Source organism: Mesoplodon bidens (assembly GCF_964165515.1).
Source record: "Mesoplodon bidens genome assembly, chromosome: 3".
NCBI lineage: Eukaryota > Metazoa > Chordata > Mammalia > Artiodactyla > Ziphiidae > Mesoplodon > Mesoplodon bidens.
The window spans coordinates 8,247,280-8,269,013 of NC_138178.1; the positions used below are offsets into that span (position 1 = coordinate 8,247,280).

The following is a 21,734-nucleotide window of genomic DNA, read 5'->3' on the forward strand; positions in this document are numbered from 1 at the left end:
TTCCTGGAAAGTGACACAGGAAAGCAGAGCTCTCCTGCCAAGTTTTCCATCTGGTTGTCTCTCTCTTGGGATGTGGCTTCCTCTGTCAACTGGAAAAGGCCCATCAGTCAGCCCCGTGGGGGGCAGTGGACTTGCTACACTAGAGGGAGTGCTGGGGTGGATGTGGACTGTAATCTCAGCACTTTCACCACCTTCAGGATTGAATCCTGCCTGCTCGGAGTTCTCCACTGGCAAAGTGAGCTTGCTGTCAAAACTAGTCACCACAATAATTTTCAAAAGCTCTGCAGACAACAAGTGCTAGGTCATAAAATGTCAAAATGTTTTTTCTAATTTTTAAAAAGAAGGATTCCCTTAGATGATAGATCTTAAAGTTAAAAGGGAAATATAGAATTCTGAAATCCAGCTTCCTATCATCTTCAGAGGCATACCTTCCAAGAGGTAAGAAAAGAGGCTCCTGGGACTTCCCTGGTGGCGCAGTGGTTAAGAATCTGCTTGCCAATGCAGCGGACACAGGTTCGAGTCCTGGTCCAGGAAGATCCCACATGCCATGGAGCAGCTGAGCCCGTGCGCCACAACTACTGAACCTGCGCTCTAGGGCCCACGAGCCACAACTACTGAGCCCACATGCCACAACTACTGAACCTGCGCTCTAGATCCCACGAGCCACAACTACTGAGCCCACGTGCCACAACTACTGAGCCTGCGCTCTAGATCCCACGAGCCACAACTACTGAGCCCACGTGCCATAACTACTGAAGCCCAAGCCCCCAGAGCCCGTGCTCTGCAAAGAGAAGCCACCGCAATGAGAAGCCCACGCACCACAACGAAGAGTAGCACCACAACTAGAGAAAGCCCGCACACAGCAACGAAGACCCAACGCAGCCATAAATGAATGAATGAATGAATGACAGGAAAGAGGCCCCCACGCTGAAGGACTTTCCACTGCTATTCAGTTCCTCAGAGGAGCAATTTGATCTTTAGATAATTTAAATTGGGTGAAGTGAGGGACTGGTCAAAATAACTAGCTGCCCTGTTATGAATCTCATGTTTGAACGGAAGGGGTTGACCATCCATCCACTCTTTATATACATGCATCACATTTAAATGCTTGATCTCAAAACTTATCTTGTCCAAAATGATAACCAAAGAAACAGGGCCCGTGGTCACCATCTGACGATGCACAGAAATATGTCTCCTGGGTTGGAGGAGAAGTTGGCACCAGCATTTTTCTGAGTGAATCTTGATGATCACCTTCCACTGACCTCTCACTGAACAAGGCGCATAGTCAATGCTCAGTAAATTGTTTTTAATGGCTTCGTTTCCAATCCCAGGGAGAAAGGATTTGCATGTTTCCTAGGAAATTACCAAGTTTGGAGCCTACATGTACCCACTGAGAGCAGATCATGTCAGAAAAACAAACAAACTTAAAATTCCTCCTTTCTGTGCGCTGGGGGGTCTTGTCCAGCCTTCTGTGCCTAGATGTCCCCATTGAACTAAGAGCGTCACATATGATTGAAGTTCCAACAGTCATCCCTGGGCCAAGTTTGCTACTTTGGTCTAAATACCACCACTGTTGCTGAAATTAAAATAAGCAATCTTTATCCAAGATCTTCCAAGAGATTTGCTAATGAGCAGAGGATATCTCATCTGAAGATGAGAGAAACAAAAGCCCAGAATCAAGTCCCACAGGACAAAGGAAGCAACATAAACATTTGTCTCAGACTCACAGAATCCTGGTCCTTATCTCTTAGATGGAGGATTGCCAGCTTGGTGTGTGTGCTCACGTGACCGAGAGAGGAAGGGCAGGAGGACAGAGAGGGACCTCCATCTTCAACTCTCTGGAAATAAACATACGCAGACCCATCATCTGGGCTGCACCCGTGACCTCTACAGGAGAGATTCCTCAGGATCGTGAAAGGGACTGTATGCAGTGGACAGCAGGAGAAATACCCGGGCCACCGAGTGGGAGAGAGCCCCAGACAAACACGTGCCCCAGAGAAACATGAAGGGACTTGACTGATGAAAACCTGGCAGAGGGCTCGGAGAGGAATCGTGCAAGATCACATCAGTCTCATCCCGCTCGTCAGCCCCTGATGGCCTGGGGGCGCCTTCCCGTAGCCACTGTAGTTGTGCAGTGAGACAGGGCGTCACGTGGGCTCAACGAGGCTGAATGCGGGTGTCAGGACCCACTGGGATGATATACGTGGTGACCGATACACACACACATGGAGACACACACACAATGCTGCCCACCTCCTTAAAAAATAAGTCTTACTAAAGAGCCCAACAACCATTATGGAGAACAGTATGGAGGTTCCTTAAAAAACTAAAAATAGAACTACCGTATGATCCAGCAATCCCACTCCTGGGCATATATCCAGAGAAAACTCTTTTTCAAAAAGATACATGGACTTCCCTGGTGGCACAGTGGTTAGGAATCCGCCTGCCAGTGCAGGGGACGCGGGTTCGAGCCCTGGTCTGGGAAGATCCCACATGCCGCGGAGCAACTAAGCCTGTGAGCCACAACTACTGAGCCTGCGCTCTAGAGCCCCCGAGCCACAACTACTACAGCCTGTGCACCTAGAGCCCGTCCTCTGCAACAAGAGAAGGCACCTCAATGAGAAGCCTGTGCACTGCAATGAAGAGTAGCCCCTGCTCGCTGCAACAAGAGAGAGCCCGCGTGCAGCAGCGAAGACCCCAACACAGCCAAAAAAAAAAAAAAAAAGATACATGCACCCCTATGTTCATTGCAGCACTATTTACAGTAGCCAAGACATGGAAGCAACCTAAATGTCCATCGACAGATGAATGGATAAAGAAGATGTGGTACATGTATACAATAGAATATTACTCAGCCATAAAAAAGAATGAAATAATGCCATGTGCAGCAACATGGATGGACCTAGAGATTATCATACTAAGTGAAGTAAGTCAGACAAAGATGAATACCATATGATATCACTTATCCGTGGAATCTAAGATAATGATACAAATGAACTTATTTACAAAACAAATAAAGTCACATACGTAGAAAAGAAACTTATGGTTACTGGGGGGGAAAGGGGGGGAGAGATAAATTGGGAGATTGGGATTGACATATACACACCACTATATATAAAATAGATAAGCAACAAGGACAGGGAACTCTATTCAATACTCTGTAATGACCTATATGGGAAAAGACTCTAAAAAATAGTGGATATATGTATATGTATAACTGTTCTGTACAGCAGAAGTTAACACAACATTGTAAATCAACTATAGTCCAATAAAAAGTTTTTTAAAAAATAAAATGTAAAAGAAAATTAAAAAGATTCCAATAAATGCTAAAAAATGCTGAAGAACAGACAGAATTGTGGAGTTCAGATGATTCAGAAATGCCAGTAAGTGAACATAAATAATGCAGACCCGATATTTGTAGTGAGTCTCAGAGCTTCCAAATCACCTCTACATTTCCGCCTCACCAGACTCAGTACAATAATTGGAAAAGAAATTGTTCTTCCCATTCTACTGACGAGGAAAATGAAACTCAAAGAGGTCCAGGGATGTATTTATTCAATGCCCCGGAGTAGAAATAGTCTTAAAGAGGATGGCAAGAAACCATCCTCTTCAGGCGTTTTGTGGGTACAAGGAAGGGTGGTTACAGTGGGTGAGGGTTTACCAGGAAAACCATCGGGCAGCCCTGCAGGTCCTTCTGCTTGGACTTGGCAAAGGTCATTCTCATTGAAATCTTTTCAACCTACCATGTGGTTGCTCATCATCTTTTCTGTTATAAGGCTCTCGTGCATCTTCCATGAAAGCTGGAATTTCTCTCATTCCTGACCAAGGAGGAAGGCTTTTCATTAAGATTCTCAGTGGAGTCTGAAGGTCACCACCAGGGCCCTCGGAGCGAGGGGGTCATGACGAGTTCCTCCAGCTCTCAGGACTTGTGGAGACCGTCCTTACGCCTGTCACTGGGGATTCTCATGGGGCTGTCTCTTTGGAACACTCAGAGACCCTCAGAATGGAAATCTTTTTGAGCGTATTGTTTACCGTGCGGCTGCTGATATATGACCTCAGGCCTCCTCCTTCAGCAGCTTGTAGAACAAGGCAGAGTGCCATCCTCCCCAGCCCTGTCTGAACACACGAACACACACACACACACACACACACACACACACACACACACACACACACACACACACACACACACACACACACACACACACACACACACACACACACACACACACACACACACACACACACACACACACACACACACACACACACACACACACACACACACACACACACACACACACACACACACACACACACACACACACCCCCCCCCCCCCCCCGAAGAGGGGCACGTTTTGTCTGTCCATACCACGTGGCAAAAGATCAGAGAAAGCGGCACACGTGATTCAGTAGTAAGTAAAACAGATGTCGAAAGGACACGTGAACTCCGTGACATCACTGTCCCTTCCGTCAGCATCCCCCTGTTACCAGTGGGTCTCAGGAGAAAATGACTCCATGCCCGCCAGAGCACCCTAGATCCCCAAGGCAGACTCCAGTTCAGCAGACAACTCTGCCGACACCCCTCCTCAAATGGCTCTCAGAGCACTGGGGGCACAGAGGAGTGTCCCCCGTCCAGCCCGTGGGTGACGCCGATGGGAAACACCCGTACAGCTTCCCTGGAGGGCCTTCTGCTCCCCACCTTTCTGCATTTCATCCTCGGTCGGGGGAAAACCCAGTGCCCCAGGGAAGTATGGGCTTTTTGCACGCACTGTTTGTGATCTTGCTCAGTTTATTTGCTCTACTTGAGCAGAAACACTTGAAGATAGCCACCTCTGCATTTGAGAGCAGCCAGATGAGAAAAAGGTGGGGTGATCTTTGGAATGTTATATGGTAGGCGGAACCCTGGAAACACCTGTCCACTCATGCCCGCGGGGACTCAGCTCTCGGTCTGAGGTACCACGGGAGGTGTGTGGTGTGGGCAGGAAGTCGAGAGCCCTGTTCCATCGCAGGGGATAAAATCACCTGGGAGGACGAGGTATAAACGGGGGAAGGTGTTGTAAACAGGAGACATCAGGGAATCAGGCAGAGGCTGCGAGGTAGGAAAGCATGTTCTTCACCCTTAGGGAGCATCTCTTCCCCCACCCCCACCCCCACCCCCGTTCCTAGACTGGGTCTTATAAACACCATTTAGACTCTGTACTGATTCCTCTGAGGACAGATGAGGCCATGATTCTTGAACTCAATAAATACTAAATGGAAACGGTGAAAAGGAATACTGCAGCTCTTTCCCATCAGATTTTGCAAGAGTGGGGACGTCTGGGCCACCTCATTCTTCAATCCTTTTCCCTCTTACTGGTCACGTTCTGGCTCTCATTGTTTTTAATATCTTCACTGGGAGATGGTCAAGGTCAGAGAAGGTGGAAACTCACCCCAGTTAGAGGCACTAGTTCCCATTTACCCTGAGGACACATACGGATGGTGAGAGACAACTCTTATAAATCAGGTTCAATGTTTAAATGGGCATCTTTGGTAGCTTGATTCTGAATAATGGTACATTACAGTTAACGCTGCCATGCGATTAGCGTCTGACAGTCTCTCCTGGAACTGCAGAATGGACTGTGTAAAATCAAATCAAATAGAAAATGCCCACCCTCCGCCTTCCCCACTCCTGCCCCCTTTCCCAAAGGTCTAGACGTTTCCCTTTAGCAGATGAGTCAAGTAACGCACTAAAAACAATGTTCGCACTTAACAGGGTTGTCCCCGGTGGTTGGCTTTGAGTTGGCCTCTTCTGGGATGTTAAGTATTAGCCACCATTGACCGTTGCCTGTAACCTCGGCGTAAATGTTTGACGGAGTACGCCGCCAAGTACACACCAGCGACTTCAGGAAGTCGACTGGTGGGAAAGGAAAGGCACACAGTGCCAGTAGAAATGATCCACTGTGGAAACCCTGTACGGTGTTTCTGTTAAATCATTTGTCCACTGTTAAATGATTTACATTCTGATGGGACCTGGTAATCCCAGGACGGCAATTCCAAGCATTCCAACACACTCCAGCACTGACAGTCTGTATCAATTACAGCGTCCGTAAATCTCCTTCACCTGGTTAAGCATAAAGAATTATTGTCCCCAATCCTTCCATGTCTCTCGTGAGTTCTCTTAGCCCACGCTCCAAGGTGGTTCGGTAGCAAACATTACTATCCATATTTGAAATTCCTAAGCTCGAAAGAGCCTGCAGGATATCCTTCCCTCGAAATACACAGGCTTGCTTCAATGCATTGTTTTGAATTACAGGGGCCACTTCTGGATCACACAAAAATAATTAGAAAATCTGTGAATCAGAGTTTGGTTTATACTTCAAAAAAAAAGTAACCCTAACCCTTGTTTTAGCTAACTTTGATGCTACATGTGGTCCTGAGACCATGTTGGCTGAGTCTGTGACCTGATTGATTTGGGGGAGAGCACGCCCTCCAGAAGGTCAGATGCTGGACAAGAAGTTGGGGGTGCTTTCCAGCCCATCACAGCCACTAAAGCCTTGTGACTTTGGGGGAGTCCCTTGACGGTTTTTGGCTTCTGTTCTCAATGAAAGCGGGTGGCTGGGCTAGCTGAGGTCTAAGTCGGTGCTAGCTCTAACTTTTTGTGCTCCAGTCACTCACTGTAGAATCTAGTGGTATTAAGGAGAGAAAAGAAAGGTAGGGATTTCTACTTGTACTTGATAACTGAAGTACAACATCAGTTAATTTCGTTATTATTCTTGCGTGCTGGTGGACTCCAGGTTTTCCTTTGTCTTTAAGATCTGAACTGTATATCAAATACAGTATTGTGCACTTAAAATCTTGTTAGGACGGTAGATCTCACATTAAGTGTTCTTACCTCCCCCCCGAGAAAAACACACAGAGGGACACAAGGAAACTTTTGGAGGTGATGGATATTTATTACCTTGAACATGGTGATGGTATCACAGGTGTTTGCATATGTCTGAACTAACACATTATATATATTAAGTGTGCAGTTTCTTTCTGTATCTATTATACCTCAATCAAGCTGTTAGATAAAAGGAGATATGGACTATGTACATTTTGAAATATATATACATAGGATTTTTTAAAAACCTGAGAGGCTTATGTCCTTTTAAGACCATGTCCATAGATCACGATTAAATATTTGGGGGAAGAACTAGAGAACAGAGTATTTTTAAACTTGGATTCTCTAACATTGCGGACCAGTAGAACTTTCTACAGTGAGTGAAGTGCCCTGCACGTGCTCTGACATCATGGTAGCCAACAGCTACCTTGAAGTATTGAGTACATGAAAGAGATGTGGCTAGTGTAACTGGGGAATTATATTTTTCATTTTATTTAATTTTAAAAGAGTCACAATCCCACTGTAACCTTTTCTTCAATAAAGCCTTATTCCTGGTTCTGAAGTAGAGTTTAGAAAGAAAAATGCATGTGGTTATTAAGTAACCTTACTCTGCTGATTAATCAGGTTGACAGATTTGTAAAAAGCCGGGGACTGGCCCATCCCTTGATTTCTCATGAAGACAAAGGTGAAGCCCTGGAGGCAACTGTGTAGACCCAGGACCACTGGATTCATTCTAAGAGCTGTAAAAAGCATGTCAGGGAGCATTCGGGTCCAAGTAATTCAGAGAAGATATTCTATGAGTGCTTGAGATTTTAGAGAACACCTTAGAAAAGAAATACCCATCCTCTTTGGGGAGAGATCATAAAGAAATCATCATTAAAGGACCAAACTTATCTTCCTCGGTTTTCCTTTCAGGAGCTGATTGATGTTGACAGTGAAGTGGTGTTTGAATTAGCCTCGTATATTTTACAGGTAAGTTGTCTCCCCCTCGTCTTTGTATGCCAGGGCCATACACAGAAGAAAGAGGAATAAGACTTATCATGCATGGCAGTTGCTATATCCACTAGCTCTTTGACTTCTTAATTATTTTTAGCCACAAGCAGGAAAGAGCTACTGGGAAACTACACCATGGCAGCAAATAGAGTCTTCTCTATTCTGTTCTTCTCCAAAATTTTAAGATTGTATTTCTCTGCAAAGGAAAATTGTGTGTATAACCTGAGATTGGGGGAAACTGAGACCATCCAATGACCCCCTTTTCTTCAGGTCACTGGAGAAAGCCAAGTAAAAAGCAGGAATTAATTGCCAGGAGAATCACTGTCATGAAAGACAAGGAAAAGATCCTTAGCTTATGTGAAAAAGAGGCATACTGAATATTAGAAACACTGGCAAGATGAACTAAAGTGATGTCATTAATTTATTCCTTCAGCAAGATTTAGTGAGCCGCTACTGTGTTCCAGGCATTATGTTAATGCATTACAGATTCCATGGTCCGTGCCTCCAAAAGCCCACAATACAAGATAAGACAACAAATAACACAAGACATGGACACATAGACAGTGCTATCCAGACAGACATCCAGGTTCAGAATCTTTAAACTGGAAAAAGTTAGATCAGGGCTTAGAAATGGAAACTTTCCCTTTGTCATTATGAGTCACTTTCTTTGTATATAACTTTCTAAAGTTTAGTTGTCTCATATTCAAGTGGTAAATACACGTGTCCTTCCTTAATTATATTACTATAGCTGATAGGACGAAACAGCAGTCAGTCGGACTGATTCAGTAGAGGTCTTCATTACAATGTATTTTAAAATCTGTAACATGGGATCAGAATGTGTCACTGATGTTGAATTTTCTTCTTCTACAGGAGGCAAAGGGAGACTTTTCTAGGTGAGTTTACAAGAATTTTTGGCATAAAAATGTAGTCTGTTGCATGTCTGTTAAAAGAAACTATTCTGTCTTTTCTTCGTAGGAGGGCAATTTATTAATATTATATCTTAATGTTGAAATCCAATTCCCAACTTGTCAATGGAAATAGATACATCAGGCAGAGAAAGCATAGTAATAGGAGGATATTCTGTACCAAACGAAAGTTACTAAAAGGCTGAGATTAGAACCCACTGTCACACATAGCCATTGTATTGAGGTGTGTCAGGTTGCCCAGATGTCTTCGTGGAGCCTTGAATTATCACTATGGTATGAACTTGACTAGAGATAACCCCATGGACGCAAACATCTTTTTTTTCCTCTGTTTTAGTTCCAACCCTGAAGGTACAAAATCCTAGCCCGCAGGAAGATGTCTTTCATGAAAGTGTTACAATATAAATATCCCACTTCTACTGTCTTTCCTTTTCCAGATGTTATGTTAGGGAGAGAACATAAACAGACTTAACCACGGGGAAAAATGTGCCCTGCTTTAATAACCCTGTAGACCCACAGACTTCAGTCTCATCATTCATTTCATTAAGTGTGGCCCGTTGACCAGTAGGGCTGAATGGCCAGTCTCTCCTGGTCATTACTGGAGACAGAGTGGGGGTTGTAACCATCCACCAACAGGACTGTCTGCTCAAAGACAGACATCATTCCTGGGATTCTGTTTTATTGAACTCCCCTGAGGGAAGTCCAGTATAGCTCGTTCTTTAGAATCAAGGTCTAGAGATATGAAGACTCACGCACATGTACAAGAACTGCATCAGGGCATGGGATCCTGGCCCATCATTAGGAAATTAGCAAAATTGGTATGAAAAAGAAATGCAGGTTATACCTCTGCTCCGTGAAGGAACTTGGGTGTTTTCTCCTGCTTTGGGGGATCTGATCTGTAAATACAGCCTAAACTACTTCACCTGGTGGTCTACCTCTACTTGTCCAGCTTTCTCAACTTCATGCTAACTGGTTTTTCAGGTCTTAGCTGCTTTCTCTCTGCTCCCCATGCATTTCTAAGGCTTTCTAGCAAAGGCAGAGGTATATTTTCTCACTCAGATGTCTCAGCAAAACCAAAACAATTCTTCGACAATGTAAACCAAGGGTCAGCAAACACTTTCTGTGAAGAACTAGGCAGTAACTACTTGGGGTTTGCAGGTCACCCAGTCTCTGTTGCAAGTACTCACCCCTCCCTTTCTAAGTGCAAAAGCAGCCAGAGACAGTAGGTAAGCAAATGAGTGTGTCGGTGTTCCAATAAAACTTTATTTATAAATTCAGAAATTTGAAGGTCATATACATTTTCATGTACCACAAAATATTCTTCTTCTTTTGATTTTTTTTCCCCAACCGTTTAAGACTTTTTTCTTAAGGTTTTTTTTCCCAACCATTCTTAGCTCACAGGCCACATAAAGACAAGCAGGGTTGGCCAGTGGGTTGTAGTGGGCTGACCTCTGATCCTAAAATATAGTCCCTTCAGTTCAGTTTGATTATTTATAGAAGGAGACCTCCAGGCCCTTTTTATTTAGGTTTCCCAAGTTCTTGCAATGAAACAGAGGTAGTCCTTTTTTGGGGTGGGGGGGGGCGATGAAGGTTTATTTATAGCCTTAGCAGGAGACCTTGTAGGTGGCCAGTAACTGTTGACCGAATGGATTGAGTGCAACATTTTCAGGATCTAGAAACTATACTTTGTTCTGTTTTTTCTTTGTTAGTTTTTTATGCCTTTCCTTTGGTATTGGACTTGAGGCTCTTGGTAAGTGCAGGTTCATATCTATTTACAAAGGGCTCTGAAGTCCCATGAGAAAATGGTTTAATAACCACAGATCCAGTGGATTCCATTGTCTGGTCTACTTACTCTGAAGATACTTTTCCCTGCCTTTTCTTTCACGGGCTCTGAACTCTGCTGTAAATATTATTTATTTTTGAGAGTCCCCTGACAGGATGGAATGTGAGCTGGGAACAGTGTCATCTGGCCCCGCAGATCCTGGGAACATGGGGCTACAGGGCTGGTCAGTGGGGAGGAAGAGCAGGCCTGGCCTCCAGTAACTCATGGCCCCCTCATGAGCTTGTGGAATCCCAGCTTGTTGGCTGCAGAGAAACAAAGGATCCTGGTTTGGCTTCATCTGTCAAAGTGTTCCCTCGCAGTTTGTTTATAACAGCAGCTGTCTGGGGTGAGAAATATCTGTCAGGGGAGGGGAGAGGTCAGACACCTTATCCAAAAGGTCAGTTTATCTCCCAGGCGTAAAAGTCACGTCACAGAAGTTGGGATTCCCTGATAAACACCATTCTCTGTACAAGCCCACGGTTCATATGCTTGAGTGGCCTGGAGTTTCGGAACAAGAGAAGTAATCCAGAATTCCTTGATTTTACATCTTCCCATCACATCTGGGAAAATCCCCATAACGTTGAAGTGGACCACATTTGGTTTGGTGGCCAAACATCAGGCGTTTTAGATGTCCCATTCTCATAGTTTAGTATTGTAGAAAGTTGTTTTTGCTCTATTAATGAATGCCAGACTCTACAACCTTAATTGTATTTAACTGAATGGCTTTGACTTATATACATACCCTGTAAATACAGTACATTTTCCTGAGCAGCATTCATAACATAAGATGTCAACTTAGAACACACAGAGCACCGGGGAAGTGTTTTATATAGCACGTGGTCCAGGGCTTAATTCTGAGATCTTCTAGAATCTAGAGGATCAAATAACCTTTGAAATTAATGGTCACACACAAAAGGCAAAGTAACTCTTTCATAGCCTGATGATCCTGAATCTCTACCTTCCTAAAAAGCTACTTTGCCCAGGATGCTATTATCCTGTATGTTTACATTTCAGTGAATATATGCAGATTACATTTATGTGGAATCAGTATTAAAAATCTATATATTATGGGAATTCCCTGGTGGTCCAGTGGTTAGGACTCGGCACTTTCACTGCTGTGGCCTGGGTTCAGTCCCTGGTCAGGGAACTAAGATCCCGCAAGCCACTCAGTTGGGCCCCCAAAAATCTACATATTATGGGAGCAAGTTCCTTGATGTACAAGAAGAAAAGGGTTCCTTTTACAAAAGGGAGAAGTCGAAAGTGCTGATGTTACTTTAATAGAACGAGAACTATGTAAGGTCAACCCAGAGCCATAACTACTCTTTCTCATGAAACTCACAAGCTGTTCTGTTTCTCCTTTTGGACTCTTTTTTGCTCAGCAGACCCCTGAAGGCTTATTCTTACGTAACCCCCTTTTCTTTCCAGTTAATGGAAATGTTCACTTCCTTGTCTTATTGAGCTTGAAGGCGTATACTTATGTAACCCCCTTTTCTTTCCAGTTAATGGAAATGTTCACTTCCTTGTCTTACTGAGCTTGACAATGAAATCTTGGGTTCAGTGTTGCTGAAAGAGAATGAGTGAGGTATAGATAGGAAGTATTGTCCATGATAGGAAGAAATATATGTCACCCATGTTCATATTCTAGCATAGACAAATTTGTAAGATACCGTGAAAGGTTGAGGAAATCATCTTATCTAAAAATATTTTTCCCTTGTATTATTTTCCTTAGCAAAGCATGTAGTGATCATATTTCATTGCCTGGTACATATGTATGTAAAAAAAAAAAAAGAATGTCCATCAACAATGAGGAAATTAGTGGAGTTGGCATTTCTGTTTAAAAACAATTGAATAGCCTAAGAACTGTTCATCATGGCAGCTATATAAGCAAATATTAGGTTGAAAAGGGTCAAAACAGTTTTAAAAACAAAAAGTTCTCCTTTGATAATCACTCCTGAGCATTAGTCAGCTAATACACATTTTCTAGGATTTATACATACTTTATTCATCACAAACTCTGCAGTGGTTTAAGTGCCAAGCACTGATTTTTCTTATTAAAAAAAAATTCCTTGTAAAATAGATAGCAAGTGGGAAGCAGCCGCATAGCACAGGGAGATCTGCTCAGTGCTTTGTGACCACCTAGAGGGGTGGGATGGGGAGGGTGGGAGGGAGATGCAAGAGGGAGGGGATATGGGTATATATGTATACGTATAGCTGATTTGCCTTGTTATACGGCAGAAACTAACACACCATTGTAGAGCAATTATACTCCAATACAGACGTTAAAAAAAAAATCTTTTAAACATTCGGTTACCATAGAAAAATAATACTCTTGTCTTTAAAAAGGTCAATTCAGGGGACACCTAATTTAGTCAACTGAACAGGACATTCAAACTGTATAGTTATATTCTAATTTAATGTAATAGAAGACTTATTAATACACTGCACTAAGCAAGGTATTACTTAAAGAATTTGATTTTTTTGCTTTTTTTCCCTAAGGGGACCTTAACTGAAAACCCTAGTGGCTAATCTTCATACTCTGATTTTGAGAATAGCCTCACTTTTTACTTTCTGTCAGCCTTTCTGAAAGGGGGCCACCAAAAAAAAAAGGAGGGAAAAAAATCATTTTAAACAACGTTTTACCAAATCGGTGAATTGATTAAAAATACTTTATGGGGCTTCCCTGGTGGCTCAGTGGTTGAGAGTCCGCCTGCCAATGCAGGGGACACGGGTTCGTGCCCTGGTCCGGGAAGATCCCACATGCCGCGGAGCGGCTGGGCCCGTGAGCCATGGCCGCTGGGCCTGCGCGTCCGGAGCCTGTGCTCCACAATGGGAGAGGCCACAACAGTGAGAGGCCCGCGTACCGCAAAAAAAAAAAAAAAAACTTTATGCTGAACCACATAAATACATTCCCAAATCACACTGCCTTTGATATAAAGAATCATCCACAGATTAACAGGGACTAGTAAAAAAACATCTGTTCTGTAGAATTTTTGCTAACAAGATTTATTGAAACCAGACCAGTAAAGCTTGGTTACTCCAGGCCGTCTGTTGAGGCCTGGAAATATCTTTTTTACAGAGAACCGGATGTATTGATGCTGATTATTAGAAGACTTATAAGGACCAGTAAGCAAACAGCACCTGAAAAGGGCTGATATTAAGGAAATCCCATGTAAAGTTCTGTGGGTCACATTTTGCTTACCTGTTAGGCAAAGCTCATCATGTGCTTTAGAGGTGATGGAAGGCTGCCCTCCATCTACAGGTTGTCTATTCCAAGGAAACACAGCAACCAACGTCAAAAAAGCAATGCTGTGATTGAATACAGAGGGGTCAGTTTCTGTGACATCCATACAAAGTTAAAGGCTGGTGCCAGTGGGAGAATATCTGCTCATCAGAGTTCCAGGGTCAGTAAGAGACTTACTGTGACCCTGATTTATCAACCTACAGGGTTCCAATTCTGCTTCTTTAATAATAATAATAATAATGCTTTAGAAATAGAGCAACTTGTTACTCCATCAATAGAAATGAGTAGCAGGGAAATTGAGTTTTACCTCCATTTTAGAAAAGGAGTTGGAGTATTTATTTGTCCTGAAAAATTCCTTTCAGCTTCCACGGACTGCCTGGTCTTAAGTCTCTAGAAGAGCAGCTAGAAGCAAAAAAAAAAAAAAAAAAGTGAAGACCTTTTAATATTTCCTCTTCTGTAAACCATGGGACCATGTGTTCACTAAGCCAGAAAGATAAAATGAAATTTCTGTGGGAAAAAAAAAGTACCCTCTTGATTTTTTTATTCTTTGTATGAAATCTCATCTGCCTTTTTTAAGAGCATCTGTGAATTCCTGCAGATGAAACTTGGTTTACTGGTATCTGAAAATTCCCTATTTGTAGGCTTTTGTTGTTTTGTTGTTTTGTCAGACTAGATGATGCCTTTTAGGCACTCGTAGGTTAAAGGAAGAATTTTAGAAGATCAACAGGAAAAGAAGATAACCGGCTGATTTTCTTCTAAAAGCCTTTTTTTGGTAACATAAACATTTGTACAGATTACTATCTTTAAAAAGATGACAACATTATTTTCTTGCCCTGCTAAGAGACAGCGTTGAGAGTTGATTAATCTCAGGCAGTGGTCTATAAATCACAATTCTGAGTCTACTAACATCATTACTTTGCACTTACCTAAGTGGTTTTACTACTACAAGTCATAGCGAGCTCAGTGTTAAAGCAATATTAGAGCATTTGATCATTTGGGGTCTATTTTCCTACAATGTTTTAATTGGCCTCTTGAAAGAAAACAGCTGATAGGATCATATACTAAGAGAAATCGATTTGCTGAGACTTTTAGATAATCAGTATATAAAAATAAAAATACTCAGACAGCTGTGTTTGGAAGAGTCAACATTTGGAATACGACTTACATAACCTAATAGTATCTTTAATACCCAAACTTGCATATTTCCCTATTGGAAAATGACTAGAAAAAAAGTCATCTGTTAAACTTGAAATACATGCAGCCCAAAGGAGAGTTTTTGTGGGAAGAATTTAAATTTATATAATTCTTCTATGTTATTTTATCAACAAAAAAAAGAGAGAGAGAGAACGGGGTGTGTGATATTTTCCCATGACTTCTAAAGGACTTAGAGGGAGAAGCAGCTGGAATCTTTCATGCCAGCAAGACCTTTTGAAAGGAACAGAATCTGAAATTTTGAAACAAAATGTTCAAGTGGAAATGTTATTACAGAAAGCTTTGTTTTGTGCACAAAAGTCCATTTTACTGAGCTTTTCAAGTGTGTAATTCACAGTTTCCAAGCATAGAAAAGTATTCAGATAGGGTATTTTGCAGGACGATATTCTTCCAATCCTATGGGAATTGTTTAGATATACCGTAAAGGAGGAAATTTTGTATTATGACAGCTTGTCTCGTTTGCTCAATATTTCTTTAATATCAATATCATATTTTGAGTTGACCTTGGTAATAACAAAAAGGTTCACGGCTATGACATTATGTCAGTTTTTCAGAATGAAGATTTTGACTCAAAAGGATAACATAGAAAATTAAACAGCTTTTTGAGTAAGATTATTGTCTCAAATTGTAGACTTATAAAAAAATTTGTTTTGAATTTTTACATGTTTACAACTATGTTAGAAATGCAAAAAATATTTTCTGTCATCCTAGAAAACCAAACTCACTAATGAAGAAAGAAATCTTTACCTAGATAAATTAGCCATTACCATCAGAAATAAAGGCACATAATTCATAATTGTTGGTAATTTTGCCCCTCCGTACAGGTGGCAAATTAGTGTGGCATATTTATCCATGATACATGCCCAGAATCCAGAATCCTCTGCTGGAAGAATCTCAGAGGGACCCGCAGGTGCTTCCCTGGTGTCTGCAAATGGTCACACGACTACAACAGAACCCTCACAAGCATCATCCTCAGCCACCAGTTCTGTGAGCCTCCCTGTACCCCTGAAGGAGAGTATGTGGTAGGGAGGAGATAGCCAAGTGTCCCCATTTTCTTTGCTAGAACCTGAAGTTCAACTTGGTTAAAAAAAAAAAAAAGGAGGAAGAAGGGAAGGGAAGGAGAGAAATTGTTTCCTGCATGGTTATTAAGATAAGCAAAGAAGAGAAAATCTACAGCTCTCCTTATTCGTCGGTCTCAGAGTTTTCTGGATGTATTGTACCGTTGAATAAAGTAATACAGATCCACAATGCATCTCTGAAACTTTAGGGTCCAGGGTTTCTGAACCCAGAACGTTGTGGGTTTTAGATGGGTAATGCGGAGTATATACCCTAACACCCACGACAGCGTCTGAGGCAGCTCCTGGAATCCAGTCTGTTCACGCTTCTGCACCAGAATATGGATATTCACACCAAGTGGAAGAGAGAGAGAAAGGTTGAACATTAGGTTCACCACCAAGTTGGTTAGAAGGCTTTATATCTTAGAGATGTTCAGATTTGGGAATTGCGGATAATGAGGACCCGTAATACTCTTTTTAACTTATGACATCCCTCTCCCTGGAGAACTTGACCTTCACGATACACTCATGAAATACGGAGGAGTTAGTAGGATACTAGCATCATGTTACTGTCTCTGAGTTTTGTGTTAGTCCTTTTTTGTGACACTAGTGTAACTTTCTGGCTTTAGTGCTCTAGTGTTTTAGTACCAGGACACCTCAAAACCACTGGCTTCAGGAAGAATTCTTCCACACGAAGCCAGTTCTGCCTGCCCCAAGTTTTTTCTGCAAGTAATGGACATCTCATTTAACCCAAAGGGAATCTTCTGAAAAAGCATTTTGTCATTTTTTAAAGGAAAACAAGCACCTTGTGGATTTTGCTAATCGTTCTATCAAATTTCATTTTTGTTTTCTTCACTCTATGGTGTCTTTTTTTTGCGGTACGTGGGCCTCTCACTGCTGTGGCCTCTCCCATTGCAAAGCACAGGCTCTGGACGCGCAGGCTCAGCAGCCATGGCTCACGGGCCCAGCCGCTCCGCGGCATGTGGGATCTTACCGGACCGGGGCACGAACCCGTGTCCCCTGCATCAGCAGGCGGACTCTCAACCACTGCGCCACCAGGGAAGCCCCCACTCTATGGTGTCTTGGTTAAATTTGTTCTTGCTGTTATTTGTGACAGATCCCCTAGTTGACGCATATTGCTAGAAACCTTAGTTTTCCACAGTAGATCATTCAAACTTCCCGTGTTTTATGAGCAGGGTAGACAGTAGAACCACAATCCATCATCTTAAAAAACAAAAAAAAAGCAAAATAAAAACCCAAGTCAAAGACTAACACGTCATTGAGAGACCAAGTTTTTGCTGGCAGCATTAATCACTACCTAAAAGTTGTGAATAAAATCTGGTTAATATTAAAAATAAGAAGACTTCAGTTTTACTCTGTTTAGCAAGTGATTTTCCAAGAGACCTTTTTTCTTTTGCTAGAAATGGAAACTGACCGCTGTTTGGAGCAAGGAACTGTTTTAGGGTAGTTTGTAAGTTGGCATTTATCATTTGTCCTGACTCTGGGGGAAATGTCCAAGTAGAAGATCTTGAGAGAGGAAGCTGGGAACGAACTTCTAGCACATTCTTTCAGTTTCAGCTTCCCAAGTCTCTGGAGATAGAGTGACCAGGTCTCCCATTAAGGCAGCTTTGTGATTTGCAGCTAGGGTATGGCCAGATCATCTGACAGGGCTGGCCCCCTCTAAGTCATTACAGATGTTTACAGACAGCAGAAAGGCAAATAGGACATTTCTACATAGTTGTCCTTTGGGATGGTTTTAAGAGCCCTGGATCCCTTCCAGAATGTAATGGATTTGGATGGGCTTCACGCCTTCGTGATTTCTTGTTGTATTTGTCTGTGTCACCTGGCCCTGGGGGAGCGCTAAAAAGAAGCCACTGCAGCTCCAGTCAGGAAGTCAGACCTGGGACTCTCATCAGGGATGCTTGTTTGCCAACAAATGAGTGTTTAGTGGGTAAGACAATCTCTTCCTCCTTTAGTTCCTTCCTTCCCCAAATATACTTTAGATGTGATGAGTGTGAGTTAAACCCACACTCGTGCTTCAGCTTAATTGTCTTTCTCACAGTTCCATTCAATAAACGTTCAGCCCATACGGTGCCACCTAGGCACTGATGAGTCCATGAAACAAATTTCTGTTCTCAGGGAGCTTATACTTAATAAACGGGGAAGATAAGACCCAGAAACTCATCACTGTAGGCTCTTGGGTGTTCGGGGACCTGAGTATTCCTTTATGCCTTAATAACATGCAAGTAAAAATTCCAAACTCTGCTTGGGAATTGAATTTTCCTAAACACAAGGAGATGACGTGTTTGAAAAGCTCCAGTGCTGACCCTTGCCTCCTGGCTAAACTTGAATTCTACCAGCCTGGCATGGAAGGTTCTCAAAATCCTATGCCTAATCTGCCATTTATTTGGTCTGCTTAACCCTTCCATACCACCCATTCTAATTGATCTCTTTAGTTCCTGGCCTCCATACTCTACTCTATTCCACTGAGAAGAAAAATAAGATTCCTGTCCTTTTCTCCATGTGGGCCCTGCCCCAAAGTCTGCTTTTACAACAGAGCCCACAGGGGCCTTCCTTTCCTCCAAACTTTTTAGTTTGTTGTTTGAATTGACATGATCCAGTGCTGCCCATGTAGTCAGTTCTCTTTTTATTCGCACCTCTCACCCCCTGCACTGAATTGTGAGCACCTTTTGAATGAGGACTATGGCTTATCCTTTTTTTATATATCCCTATAGCAGGGGCTCCATAAATACATTCAACTTATTGATTATTAATCAATAAATCCTTGCCACCTGCGTGATAACCGTTCAAGGACTCAGATTTATTGATTTCAACAGTTACAAGTTTAGATTTTCCTTCCAGTTGGTTGCCCAAAGCCAAGATTCACAAACTTCACTGTCACTGTTTCTTAGTCCACTTGAAAAAAACATCCTGTCTGGGAGCAGCTATAAGGTCACATCCATGTGTTTCTTTGTCACCAGGTACATGAACTTGAAGTATGGAAATGGTTTTGCCCACTGGCACTAGGCATCCAAAGGGTAGCTGCTGATTCCTAGCTGGAGGCAGTGTTTCCAGCTGGGCGGGGGCCCACGGAAAGGCATGTGACTGTGGTGTTCCCTCCTTCCTTTGTATTTACCTGTGAGCTCCTATCTCGTTGCTTTTTAGATGCTACTGCCCAAGGTCCCGGTGGTCAATATTTGCCTTGATTTGCATGAGCACGACAGAAGCTGCTCCCATAGCCTGGGTTAGAACTGTGTGTAAATGCAGGCTTCACAGCAAGGGCCATGAGGCGCTCTGGTGGACCAGTACAGGGAGACACCTTTACACACCAGAGCCATCCCAAATGGATGCTGCTGATTGGCTCTGGAGGTAGACATTGGGGGCCAACACCCAGATGTCCCTGTCCCAGCAGGGGTGCGGGTCTGCTGAGCGCCCACAGAGGAGTCAAGCCTCTGAAGCCCCCTGGTTAAATTAGGGGAATTTAAAGTATCTCCCAAACCTGAGATCATGCGAGTCTGAAGGGAAGGAAGAATTTCTGGTCCAGGGACGGGCCGCGTAAGACCTCCTTCTAGCGCCTGATAATCCACTTCACACTTTCTGAGTCGTTTCTGGATCTTGTCAAAAGCAAATGACAAATGAACTTATATACAAAACAGAAATAGACCCACAGACATAGAAAAAAAAGTTATGGTTACCAAAGGGGAAGGGGGGAGGATAAATTAGGAGCTGGGGATTAACGGATACACACTACTATATACAAAATAGATAACCAACAAGGACCTACTGTATAGCACAAGGAACTCTACTCAGTATTTTGCAATAACCTATAAGGGAAAAGAATGTGGAAATATATATATATATATATATATGTAACTGAATCATTTTGCTGTACACCTGAAACTAACACAACATTGTAAATCAACTAGACTTCAATCAAAAAAAATTTTTTTAAAAGCAAATGTTATGCATTTGTCATATTTTGGACAACAGTTTCTAGCATGTGGTCAATCCAGGCAAAGAAAACTGGCCTGTGGGTTAGTGAGGGAAACAGCTTAAGGAGAAAGCAGTCGAGCTGTCCATTCTCAAAGCCCACGGCGGGGCCCTCCAGACCTCCCTAAGGTCCCCCCGTGGGGAAACTGGTGACCCTTCTGCCCACATTCCTGCTGCCCGAGGACACTCATCCGTGCCCCCTTGGCATGCAGGGCTTGAAAAGGACCCGCAGGCATCCGAGACGGCTCTGCCCGGCCCTGCCCTCTACAGGGAAAGGCCGCCGGGCTCTGCGTGCTGTGTGTTCTTTTGCGTCTCTGCTAAGTAAATAAGTACAAAGAAAGCACCGCTTTTCAGTAAAGGGGAACAGACGCGGGGTCTGAGGACAAGACTGGGCCGGGTCGCCTCGCGTGGTGCTGTGGTTTTCTCCGAGGCTGAGCATGTTTCTGCCGTGCTCCCTGTCTGCCCTGTCTTCCAGCAATGAAGTGGTGAGGACGGACTTGAAGAAACTGCCAGCACTTCCCACGCAGGCTCTGAAGGAGCACCCCTCCCTGGCTTACTGGTAAGCCCCCTCTCTCCACATGCCCCAGGCATCCCCCCGCCAGGAGGGAGCCCCTTCTAGGGATGCAGGGGGCTCCTGGCGACTGTGCATCCTCCCCGCCACCACGGGGAGTCCGCCTGGACCCCAATCAGACAGCGACTCCAAACTGTATCGAGTGGCTTGAGTCTTCATGAAACTGTTTTCTGCATTTATTTAAATAACATGAAATGTGTGAGACCTCTTTTCCCTATTTTCTTTCTTTAAAAAACAGAAAAACAGAAAAACCTTCTAACATTTCCCTCTGGATGCTTTGCCTCCTTGGAGAGTCTTTCGTGAGCTCCTAGAGTTTCGCTTTGGAATCCTCGTCATTTGATGACAGGATGTGTGGGGTTTTGAGATGTGGGAGGAGGACGGGTGTTTTCTTTGCAGAAGAGAGAGATGGATTCTTTTCCCACAATGTTTAATATCTCCTGATTTAGCTTCCGTGTAACATTACACCATAGTTCACCTGTCGGGCCCTGAATGACTGATTCTGAATGAATCGGGCACTTGCACGGTTCCCAGGTTGTGGTTCGGGTCACAGCGGAGCAGGGTTTGCATCGCCGGGCAGTGTGTGGAAATACTGCTGGGCTAGCGAGCCCTGACCTCTGTCCTTTGAAAGCAAAATGCCGCTCCCCCAGTCATCCTTGTGACTCCTTGACAAAAAGCACTGTAACGGCTTTTATTTAAGAAACAATAATAAGATAAAACAGAAATCGCAGAACAAGTCAACCTTATTGAATTATAACGTATGACTTTTAAGCACTTCTGTAATATGCTTTATGAAGTTGCCAATTTACTAACATTTCATCCTGTCCAGACACCTTTCCAGTCGACAGACTAGTTATTCAGTCATCCGGGTGGCTTTAAAGGATTCCTTTGGCTGGGATGGGGTGTGTCTTGCTGCAGAGGGCATTAGCAGGATGAGACTCCAGTACGCGTAAATCATTTCTTGCCAAGAGACCAAGTGATGGGGAAGCTGGACAGGAGACAAAAGAGCTGAACCCGGAGGCTGAGAGCTCCGACCCGTGTGCTGGCATCCCCAGTTTCATCTCT

At 43.3% G+C, this 21,734-nt stretch overlaps 1 protein-coding gene across 8 annotated transcripts in view; it reads left to right on the forward strand.

Moving 5' to 3' along the window:
* The window catches only part of FRMD4A (FERM domain containing 4A), a 351,864-nt gene that overhangs the window by 222,257 nt on the left and 107,873 nt on the right, over positions 1 to 21,734 (forward strand). For all 8 annotated transcript variants that reach the window (XM_081229331.1, XM_081229330.1, XM_081229335.1 and 5 more), the window contains exons 6-8: positions 7,781 to 7,837; positions 8,729 to 8,751; positions 20,577 to 20,660. In XM_081229331.1, the coding sequence (XP_081085457.1) occupies positions 7,781 to 7,837; positions 8,729 to 8,751; positions 20,577 to 20,660 (164 nt within the window). The remainder of the gene's footprint in view (positions 1 to 7,780; positions 7,838 to 8,728; positions 8,752 to 20,576; positions 20,661 to 21,734) is intronic.